The sequence below is a fragment of the Netta rufina genome, assembly GCF_964035555.1.
Source record: "Netta rufina genome assembly, chromosome: 9".
Classification (NCBI taxonomy): Eukaryota; Metazoa; Chordata; class Aves; order Anseriformes; family Anatidae; genus Netta; species Netta rufina.
The window spans coordinates 12,269,266-12,280,456 of record NC_140132.1 but is presented as its reverse complement, the minus strand read 5'-3'; the positions used below and the strand labels follow the sequence as shown (position 1 = coordinate 12,280,456).

General features: G+C 58.8%; 1 protein-coding gene across 1 annotated transcript; it reads right to left on the bottom strand.

Annotated features, from left to right (window-relative positions):
• Window positions 1-155: 155 nt before the first annotated feature.
• Window positions 156-7,776, bottom strand: ANO7 (anoctamin 7; the record flags this gene model as incomplete). The annotated part of the gene is given in 23 exon segments (XM_084291867.1): window positions 156-251; window positions 370-489; window positions 570-660; window positions 1,118-1,260; window positions 1,486-1,691; window positions 1,825-1,979; window positions 2,079-2,176; window positions 2,406-2,460; window positions 2,968-3,079; window positions 3,668-3,770; window positions 3,876-3,974; window positions 4,193-4,330; window positions 4,420-4,563; window positions 4,858-4,954; window positions 5,035-5,125; window positions 5,552-5,770; window positions 5,773-5,911; window positions 6,216-6,273; window positions 6,395-6,531; window positions 6,676-6,783; window positions 7,046-7,203; window positions 7,436-7,502; window positions 7,663-7,776. Coding segments are annotated over 23 exon segments (2,748 nt in total).
• Between the last annotated feature and the right edge of the window lie 3,415 nt (window positions 7,777-11,191).

Genomic DNA, 11,191 nt, shown 5'->3' with positions numbered 1-11,191 from the left:
TCCCTCCCCGCCTGCAGCCGCAGCCAAGCCCTGGTGTCCGTGTGGCAGAGCTGCCCTGAGCCAGCCGAGCAGGGCCGGCCAGCCAGCATGCTGCCCCACGGCTCCGCGCTGCTGTGAGGAGGAGCAGGTTGTGGTCCTGGGGCACGCTGCGGCTCTCAGCTGCCCTCAGCCTGCTCGGTTTCCCAGTCCCTGCTCGCTGCTGGATCCGCGGTGCTGGCCTTGCTTCGTGCCTCCCGTCTCTCAAAAAGGACCTGGATCAGGGGAAAAAGGGAGCTGCTGCACTCGCAGAAGGCGCTGTAACTCCTTACAGGTACCAGGGAACAAGCATGAAAGGCAGGGAAAGGGGCAGGGAAAGGCAGCCGCACGCACCTTGTTCTCAGCCAGGGCCTCCTTGGCCAGGTACCTCTCACGCTTCACCTTGACCTCCACCGACTCAGGAATGTCAGGAACCAGGCAGGCGATCACACGCCCAATGAAGAAAACCACGTGCTGGGAGCGAGAGGGACGGAGGGGTTGGCACAGCTCCACACCCAGCACCCATGTCTCCCCGCGGGGCTCGGCGCTGGTACCTCAAACACGATGACGAAGCCCAAGCGCACGGCCAGCAGGTGCCAGTAGGTCAGCGTCAAGTTGCCGTCCTGGTCCCTGAACGCCCTGTACCTGTAGGAGCCACGTGCAGCCCTCACTGCACCCACCCGCCCCCGGCTGGCCTCACCACCACGCGTCACCACCGCAGGATGTGATGGCGGCAGAGGGACGAGCAGCAGGCAGCCCAGCCCTGGGGCACTTTTGGCCGTCTCCCCAGACGGGTTGTGACATTTTCTTCCTCTGGTGAAGCAAATCTCTCCACAGCTGGAGAGCTTTTGAAGTCATTGCTCCAAAACACTCAGGCACATTAAACCAAGGGTGGGGAGGGAGCAGGGGAGTCACCAGGACAAGTTGCTTGCCCCCACGCCCCCTGTCCTGCCCCAGCCTGTGGGCATGTACTGGGCAAACCCTGGGATGAGCAGCTCAGCAAAGCAGGTGGACAACCTGCACCTGGCTGACAGCCTCTGTGCTGAACGAAATATGTGCTGAGGAGGAGGTGGCAGCAGCAAAAAGCCGAAGGAGCTCCCACCTGCACACGGTGTTGCTTTGCTGCACAAAGTCCCACGGCGCGTAGGCCAAGGTGAAGTTCACGTAGCCACGCAGGCTGCTGTCGTGGATGTACTCGTAGTACACGCGGGGCAGGAAATCGGAGGTGAAGGCGATGAGGAAGGCCTGGGGGGAGGGAGAGGTGCTGCAGAGCTCCCGCAGCCGGGGGAGGCCCCAGCCCCACCACCCTGCCCCACGGCTCTGAGTTTTTTGCCTGCCTGGCCCAGAGGAAGCACGCCTCTGCGAAGGCAGCCCCACCCTCCTCACTGAGCCAGCCCAAAGAGCTTTTTCCCTAAATTTTCCATTTGTAACCCCTCAGCGCTGTCACCGCCACCCCGCTGCCCGGCGTACGTTGCTGCTGACAGCCAGGTGGGTGATGACCTCCAGGATGGAGAACCAGATGCCGATGCCCTGCGCCCGCTCGGCCACGGGCCGCCGGTAGTCACAGACGAACTTGCGGGCATCCAGGCGGATCTCCACCCAGTTGTTGAGCAGGGCAAAGAGGGGTGCCAGGGGACAGGCAGCCACAAAAATGGTGATGAAGCCAAACTGCAGGACTGGAAGGAAAAGGAGGAGGAGAGGGGAAGGACAGGTTGAGAGCAGCAGCGACAACTGCAGCGTCTCCCGGTCCCTTCCCACTGCTCCCACTTGAGCAGAGCCCAGAGCTCCAGGCATGGGGCCGGTTCCTACCCATCTCCAGGTACTCATCAAACAGCCCCTCAAAGGCCAGCAGCTGGTGGTTGACCACCCAGGGTGCCTGCTCCGCCGGGACCGGCCCGCCCTCCTTGACGGCCTTCTTCTTTGTGGAGAGGAGCTTGTGCTTGTGCCACCAACACCTCAGCCTCCTGGGGAGAAAAGAGGGGCTGTGTCCCACACCCAACACCGGCCAAGGGCTTGCCCTGCCCTGAGACGGGGTGCGCGGTGGGTGCTGCTGCTCTACTCACGGGATGGCCACCTCCTGCACGTTGTTGATGATCTGCTTCCCCACCATGATGACCAGCAGCTCCTGGGCCAGCTCGATGAAGCACCCGCCCGGGCTGCACTGCGGGGAGAGCGGGGCCCTCAGCACGCGGCTCCTGGCACACGGGGAGACCCAGCACCCAGACCCCGAGCAGGGGATGGGGTGGGGTCCCCACGCTGAGCACCAGCCTGGGCCAGGGGAATGCATCCTGCTGGGTGAGCACAGCTCGGGGCTGCCCCACAGGCACCGTGCCGTGTCCTGGCACGGCCCTCAAGCCAGCATCACCCCCAGCCCCCCACACCACACTCACCTCCTCATTGCGGATGCCCAAAAAGCTCCAGTAGTTCCCAGGGTAGCCAACGAACCTGTGGGAGCCACGGCAGAGCTGTGAGTGGGCATCCCAGCTCCCTCCAGCCGCCCTGTTCCCTGGGCCACGAGGGGAGCATCGCCGGGGGCTGCGGGGGCTCAGCCCACCCTCTGCCACCCCACCTTCTGCTCTGCTGCTGGCTGTGGCAAAGGGGTCACCGAGCAAAGGGCCTGGTCTGGTAGACCTGGACCCCTCGTGTCCCTCACTAAGGGGCAGGCAGTGGTGTCCCCAAAGAAGGGGGGTCCCCAAGCCCCTGGTTGGGGCCAGCACAGCAGTAAGCCCGCAGGGATCAGGCTGCTCCCCTCTGGAGGGCCCAATCCTCCCAGCAGGGGTGGCAGCAGCACTCCAGGCCCCTCAGCCCTACAAGACCACCCTGCCCAGCGGTCCCAGAGGGAGCAGGAAGGGCCCTCCTCCTCCCACAGGCCTTAGAGTCATTGAATTACAGAATCCTTTAGGTTGGAAAACACCTCCAAGGCTCAAGGCCAACCGTTAGCCTACTACTTACTTGCCCTTGAAGAAGGCTATGTACATGGGAAAGGAGTAGAAGGTGACAAACTGGAAGACGAACACTTTGAAGGTAAAGGCATCCTCATACTTGGTCTGGGTGCGATGCATCTCTGCCAGGGGGAAGCACAGGGATGTGGCCCCACGCTGCTCTCAGGTGCTTGTCTGCCTCGTGGTGGACGTCATCCTGACTCGCTCAGTGCTAACAGGCCCCAGGCCCCAACCCTGCTGCTTTACCCACAAAGTCAGCCCAAGATGTCCGGACACCCACGTGCTTTGCACAAAAAAAATAAACTTCATTCCCTCTTCTCAGCAGAAACAGGCTGTGTACCACATTATACATGGCAAAAATATTCCAGGCACTTTTCTCCCCCAAGCCCCAGCAGTCAGCTCAAAACCCTTCATACAACACTCCCCCCCCCTCCAAAAAAAAATAAAAAATCTTGAGCTGAACGGAACCCCTGTACTCACTTTTTTTTTTTTTTTTTTTTTTCCTGCAGCCAAAACACTTTTCACCTAAGCTCTTATTTCCCCAACTCTCCTCTACTTCACATGACTCAGCTTCTTCCTTGACATCAGCCAGCCCCTGCTGGGGTGCTATGTGTCCTAGCTCATGTCCCAGCACTGAGCTCGCTGGCTCTGGTGCTTTGCCATTACAAAGGGCTCCTTCCGTCCAGCTTGCAGGACCCCAACCAGCTTACCCCACTTGGTAAGGAGATGAGCCAGGGAAATATAGATCTTGGAGAGGATGAGGATGAAGAAGAGGTTCACCACTGAGCTGGAGATGCTGGCGATGTGCGATGCCTACAGGGGAAGCGAGCAGGCAGAGCACACACAGCAGAGTGAGGCGAACCAGCTGGCAAACCAAGCCCATCTGCTTGGCCTGGAGCAGCTCTGACCACCTCTTACCGAAGCCACAAACCAGAAGTACCCTGAGCTGGAGAGGAGGATGGCAACAACTGTCCGGTACAGGATAATGGAGACCACGAACATCACCACCATGGCAATCTGCAAACACAGCGCGCTGTGTATGAGCAGGGATCAGAGCCTGCATCAAAGGAAAACTCCACCATTACCCCAGGGCACCAGGAGCTGCGAGGGAGCTCCAGGGCTGAGCTGGTGGAGAGGCAGGGGACACGCATCCACCCCCGCCTTCATCCACACGCTCTTTCCTCAAACAGATCCCATTCCACCACATCCCACTTCTCCAGCCCTTGTGATCTTACCAACATTATAATGACCACCAAACCAGCCAAAATGCGATGGATGCGGCTGCGCTTGGGGAAATATGGCTCCTCTGCCCCAGTTATAGGGTTTATTATCGTCATGGGAGCCATGGCAGTGAACTGGGGCCGGGGCCGCTCCTGGGAAAGAAGGGGGAAAATGCATCAGAGGCGTCTGGTGGCTTTTGTCCATACGGTTTTGGAATGTATTGCAAAGGGCTGGACCCCACCTCAATGTCCTCAAACTCAGAGCAGTCCCAGCGATGTGCCAGGGATGCGTTTGTCCGCTTCCAGAACTCCAGGAACAGCACTGCCCACAGGGACATGAAGATGCTGAAGAAGATGGTCCCACCGTGGTCAAAGAGCCGGCCCGCCTGTGGGCAGAGCAGGCATGAGGGCCGGGCCAGGGCCGTGGGAGATGCTGGTTAACGTGGCCCAGCCCACCTGAGGGACATGGTCTCATGTCCACCGTGGGAACAAGGTCTCACATCCACCACGTCCATCATGGAGACGTGGCCTAATGCCCACCCCAGGGACACAGTCTTACATTAGTAGGAGTGAAGAGGGCAAATCCCTGCAGGCATCCCACAGCCTGCCCCTACAAGTAACCGCAGGGATGGAGCTCTACCCCTGGGCCCCACGCTTTCCCTGGGGAGCCAGGACCTCACCATGAAAGTGCTGCAGGTGTCAGAGAGCTGCCAGTAGGGACAGGACTTGCAGAGAGGACACATCCGGAACTGCTCTTTGCTCTCACAGATCTCCTGCCTGCAGGCAGGGGAAGGAGCATTCAGCAGGGCTCAGCTCACACTCTCACCATTTCACCCTGGGGAGGGGGGGACACTCACGCAGGTACATCACTGAACACCAGGAAAATGCCTGCGATGAACACCACAGTCCCCGTCACGGCGGCGGGCAGGAGCCATCCCGTGTAGAAGCCTGCGGGCAGCAGGGACAGGCAGCACGAGTCCTGTCAGCCTCCGCCGCAGTCCCCGAGGACAAGTGCTGCCCAAACCCAGCCCAGAACCAGCCTAAAGCCACAGAGGGCTTGGAAGACCTGAACATGGACTTGAGGCTCTAGATATGTGTGTCACGGCTGACTTGTGGTGCCTCCAAACTGGAGAATATCCTGGGACAGAGCTGCAACCACACGTAGGCAGGACCAAAGTGGGCATCACTCTGCTTCCGGCAAAAGCAGGCTGGGCCCAGGAGGAGGGACCCAGGAGGAGCCCCGAGGTGCTGGGGAAGGGCTGAAGGTGACCAGGACCGGCAGGACACCAAGGGTTTCCCACCCAAGGCAGTGCACATTTCATCCAGGGACCCCATCCAGGAGCTGAGGGCTGCTCTGGAGCCGGCAGCACTCACCCAGCCAGGCGAAGTAGAAAGCGACTTTCTCCCCAAAGTACTTGCGGACGTGGTCCAGAGGCTGGTACTTGCTCCACTTCCTCCAGTTGGCCCAGTACTGGAAAAGGACCTGGCGCGGGCTGGGGCTGCCAGAGGCTGGCCCCTCTGGTGGGGCCTCGCAGGAGCCCTGTGGGGATGGAGGACATGGACGAGGGCCCAGCCAGGGCTGTGGGTCCATCAGGGAGCCCCGGGGCTGGGACCATGCCTTGCCTCGTGCAGCGGGAAGGCGGCAGTGAAGACGCCCTCGCTCAGCAGCCGGTCCACCCCCACCTCCCGCTCCTTGGAGCAGCCGTACTGCGTGGTGGCCAGGATCTCGTAGAGCTGAGGAGGAAAGGACGAGGCAGGGAGGGCGCTTCAGCCACACAGACTGGGGTCCTCACTACCCATTGACTCTTCGCCTCCAAGCCTGATCCTCTGAAACGTTGTCATGCCCTTTCCCAAATACTGACCAGGAGGGTCTCTACCCATACCTTCTATCCCATCGGTGGCATTTTGCACACAGCAACCTATCTGGTGACAGCTGACACCCCCCATGTTTGTGCCACCTGCCTGCAGAGCTGCTCCCCCACACCCTCCAGCCCACCCGGGACCAGGGAAGGGAACCACGGCAGCCCCTGGTGCTCACAATTTGGTGCCTCTGAGTTGTGGAGAAGAAGGTGTCCGGTTCGTCGCTGCCCAGGAACCTGCACAGAGGAGCAGCTTGGCCCTAGGATGCTGGTGGGGGTGAGGAGCTGCTGCTCCTGGCTGTGCTGTGCACGGGCAGAGGGAAGGAACGGCCTGCGCAGCCTCTCCTGGGGTGCTTACCATTGCAACTTGTTGACCTTGAAGGGGCAGGTGTAGTAGTCCAGCGGCAGGCTGGGGACCTCCTGGGCCATGGCGTTGGGGATGCCCAGCCGCTGCAGCACTCTCTCTGACCAGTGGGAGGTCTGGTTGGGCAGCGCCTGAGCACACACAGCCAAAACATCTCAGGAGGAAGGAGATGGCAGCAAAGCGTGGGACCATGGGGTGCAGCACAATGCCTGGGCACTCGGCAGTGCTGGTGGCACTGTCCCCTGACCCGGAGCACCAAGGCACCCTGGCCTTACCTGCAACGGCACACGGAGCTGCAGCTCCTCAGCATAGTAGCAGAGCACACTCCAGGGCGCACTCAGCAGCAGGTAGTGCACCACCTTCTTCTCCACGCGGGCCGTGTGCTAGTGGAAGAGGAGGCCCGGGTGGGGATGAGGCTGCTGGTGCCGGTACAGGTCCCTGCAGGGTCTGTCAGGATCAGCCCAGCCACCCCTCACTGCCCCTGGGAGCCAGCCCACTGGGATGGAGCCCTCGCCAGGTCCCACCTTGTGCTCCTGCTTGGCTCCCCACAAGCCCAGGTTGCTCTACTGGGGCCAGGGCACGATGCCATTGTCCCTGAGCAAGGCTACGGTTGATGCAGCAGGGAAAGGTCAGGTCCCTGGGTACCTTTTCCATGTGGAGGCCAGCAGCATGGAGCTTGTCCAGGAACTTCTTCCGCCAGGTCCTGTGGATGCTGGTGGATCTCTCCTGCAAGGCCTTGTTCTCACGGCTGCCCTTCTGCCCACTCAGCTCCCTGGGGACCGTTTCCCACACAAGGACGAAATCTGCAGCAGGAAGAAGAAGCTCGTGGCAGGAAGCTCCTCATAAGCAAAAGGCTGAGGCTCTGAAGACTGCCAGGGATCAGCTGCTATCAGTAGGCTGTGCAGCCACCAGCTCCAGCTGTGAAGATGAAGGACATTCCCCATCCTCCTCAGCCCAACGGGGAGCCCATCCAGGCCCTGCCTTCTTGCCACGATGAAAGGAAACCGACCTCAAAGATCAGGCTCTCTCCCTCACCTATCCTTGTGCAGCCATCGCTGAAGACATTGGCCGTGCTCTTCTCACCCAGGGATGCGTCGCCAGCCTGGGAATAAGGCATCAACAGCAATAAGAGCTGGTAGTCCCCAGACAGCTGGATCGCTAGCTAACTATAAGGGCAGGGGACTGCCCCAAGACCAAGAGGCAAACCTGCCCCGTTCACAGCTACCCTGGTTCCTCTCCTACCCCACGGTATGGCCACCCACCTGTGAGACTTCCACAGCGTCCTCGCTCAGACTCCCATAGCAGGCTGCTCGTCCGCCGCTGTCCTGTCCTACCAGACTGCTGTGGGGATCGTCCGACGTCCTCCTCCGCTGCATGGCGAGCCCTCATGCCAGCAGCCACTCCAGGTGCTGAGAAGCCAACAGAGGCACTGCAGGCCTAGGAGAAGGGCTGAGTGCCCCGGTGCTGTCAGGCTCCTAATGCCGGAGGTGTGCGCAGCCTTGCTGGCTCCTCCACCAGGCCCTCAGCCTGGAGCCCTTGCCTGCCTGTCACGCGAGCTGGGCAAGGCAGGACCCCGCTCAGCTCACCACCAGGAATATATCCAACAGCTCGCTGTCCTCGTAGCCAGGCCCCCAAACTGGACGCAGCGCTCGAGGTGCAGTCTCACCATGAGGGGACAACCACCACCCTGGTCCCGCTGGCCACGCTGTTTCTGACGCAGGCCAGGATGCCGTTGGCCATCTTGGCCACCCGGGCACAGCGCTGGCCCACGCTCGGGTGACTGCTGACCAGCACCCCTGGGTCCTTTTCTGCCAGGCAGTTTTCCAGCCACTCTTCCCCAAGCCTGTGTCGCTGCATGGGGTTGTGGTGACCCAGGTGCAGCACCCAGTGCCCGGCCTTCCTGGATGCAGCCCAGCCAGCCAGCCCGTCCGAGTCCCTCTGCAAAGCTGTCCTCAATCCAGATCACTGGTGAAAGTGCTAAACTAAACTATCCCCAGTACTGAGCCCTGGACAACTCTACTTGTGGTCAGCCATCAGGTGGATTAAACTCCACTTGCTATAACTCTTGGAGACCAGCCAGCCAGCCAGTTCTTCACCCAGCAAACTGTCCACCCATCCAAGCCATGAGCACCCAGTTTCTCCAGGAAAACACTGTGGGAAACTGTCAAACGCTTTACTAAAATCCAACTAAGTAACATCCACAGCCTTTCCCTCATGCACTCCATGGGTCACCTTGTCACAGAAGGAAACCAGGTAAGTCAAGCAGGACCTGCCATTCCTTACCCCATGCTGACTGGCCTGATCGCCTGTTTATTCTGTACGTGCCATGTGATGGCACTCAAGGTAATCTGCTCCATTAACATCCCCAGCACTGAGGCCAGACTGACAGGCCAGTAGTTCCCCAGGTCCTCCTTCCATCCCTCCTTGTAGATGGCCATCACGTTCACTGACCTGCAGCCACCTGGGACCTCCCCAGCTGGTCAAGACTGCTGGAGAATTACTGGAAGTGGCTTGGTTAGCACTTCCACGAGCTCCTTCAGTGCCATTTGGTGGATCCCATATGACCCCATAGGCTTGTGAATATTCAGATCATGTAATAGGTCACTTACAGTTTCCCATTGGATTATAGGAGCTTCATTTTGCTCCCTGTCACTGTCTTTCAGCTCAGGGGCTGGGTACTTGGAGAACAACTACCCTTACTAATAAAAACTGAGGCAAAAAAAGGCATTAGGTGCTTCTGCCTTATCTTCACCTTTTGTCACTGTTTCCCCTCACATCCAATAAGGGCTGCTGATTCTCCTTAATCCTTCTGTTGCTGTTGATGTGTTTATAAAAGTATTTTTAAAATATTTATTTGTATCATCTTTTATTGCACTAGCCAAACTGAGTTCCAGCAGGGCTTTGGCCTTTCCAATTTTCTCCATGCACAACTCAAGGGAGAATTCAACAAAAACTGAGTTGCCTGCCCTACTTCCCAAGGTCATAAACTCTCTTTTTCTCCCTGAGTTCCAGAAGCAGCTCTCTGTTTAGCCACGCTGCTCTTCTCCCCTGCCAGCCCGGCTTTTTCCTGGCATTGAGATAGCCTTCTCCTGTGACTTCAAGGTTTCATTCCTCAGGAAGGTCCAGACTTCCTGGACTCCTTTGCCTTTCAGAACCCCCTCCCAATATACTGTCAACCAGGTCTCTGAACCAGCCAAAGCCTGCTCTCTGGAAATCCAAGGTAACAGTTCCATTAACTGCTTTCCTTACTTAACCAGAGATCAAAAACTCTTCACGATCACTCTGTCCAAGACTGCAGTCAGTTCCCTCACCACCTGTGTCAGAAAGTTATCCTCCACACACTGTAGGGACCTCCTACCCTGTCTCCTCTCTGCTTTATCATATTTCCAGCAGACATCCAGGAAGTTGAAGTCCCCCTTGAGAACAAGAGCTAGCAATGAGGTTTCCCTCCCCTGCCAGCTTTAGTTTAAAGCTCTCTTCAACACCCTGTAACTGTAGATGCTCTTCCCCTCCTCCAACAGATGAACCCCATCAGCTCCCAGCAGACCAGGTTTCCCAAAGAGAGTCCCATGGTCTAAAGAACCAGTTGGTTACTGGTTTGGTTCATCTCAGGCTGTAGCAGAGCCCACGCACCCAGCAGCTGCCCACAGTTGTCACCAGAAGCACCCCAGCAAGCAGCACCGTGGCACAAGCTCTTGGTATCCAAATGCACCTCACTGCCATGGCCAAAAGCAAGGTGGGGAGACAAGGGACAAGCATGAAACCTCCCCAAGGAAGCGCCCCCCATTATTCCGATCTAACATCCTGAAAAGCTCAGGGCCCACCTACCCCCTAAGGCTCTCAGCAGGCATCAATAAAAATGCCATCCGATTACCACAGCAGCTCAAGATCAGGCCCTCGTGTTGGGGAAGTACCCACAGGGCACCAAGAAGCAGGGGCTGTGTCTCCTGCCCTGCCAGCTGGTGCCCCACACCTCAGGGAGATGCCTGAAAACCCCCTTGGCTTCCCTATCTTACCTCCCACAGCGTCACACAGCGAGGGATCCTGCTTCTCCTCAGGGGCCTGGGAAGTGTCACCAACCCCTCCAGGTGCTTCAGACCAGCATTTTTTGGCCGCTTCTCAGCGTGGGCAAGGCCAGGCTGTGCGTGAGGGGTACAGCTGGGGGACAGGCTGGCGAGCGCCTTCCTTCGGCACAGGCCCTGCCTTTGTTTGAGCTGGAGGTGGGGACCTGAATGGCCCTGAACAAACAGGACGTGGCAGAGCTTTGGGGACATGCCAGCAAGGCAGGGGACAAGCGCCATGTCCCCACGAGCTGGCTGAGGAGGCAGCAGCTGTGACGGAGCTGAGGGGCACTGAATGACAGAGGTGCCCACATGCAAGCTGGTTCTCTGTCTGCTTTTACAGCCACTGCGGGGTGCAGAAGACAGTTTGTCCCACCAACCCCACACACCTGCCTCAGGACAAGATGGATCTCCCAAACCTCCCACGAGCACAAGGGAAGCTGAGCAGGCACCCAGGTGGGTGAGGTGACCCCATCCCAAGCCCAGCATAGGCACAGCAGGGAGATGTCCCACCCCGGCTCCATCCGAAGCTTCCACAGCATCACAATCCGCACGGAGCACGAGCAGCCTGCAAATGGAAGCAGCCTCCCTGAGGGGAGAACACCCTGCCCTGGTTCATGCCACTGGTCTCACGCTGAAGAGGGACGGATTGACTCCCAGCTTTCAAAAGTTCAAATCTACTTCAGATTTGAATGAGCTGAAAATTAGATTTGTTCAGTCATTCTTGCTC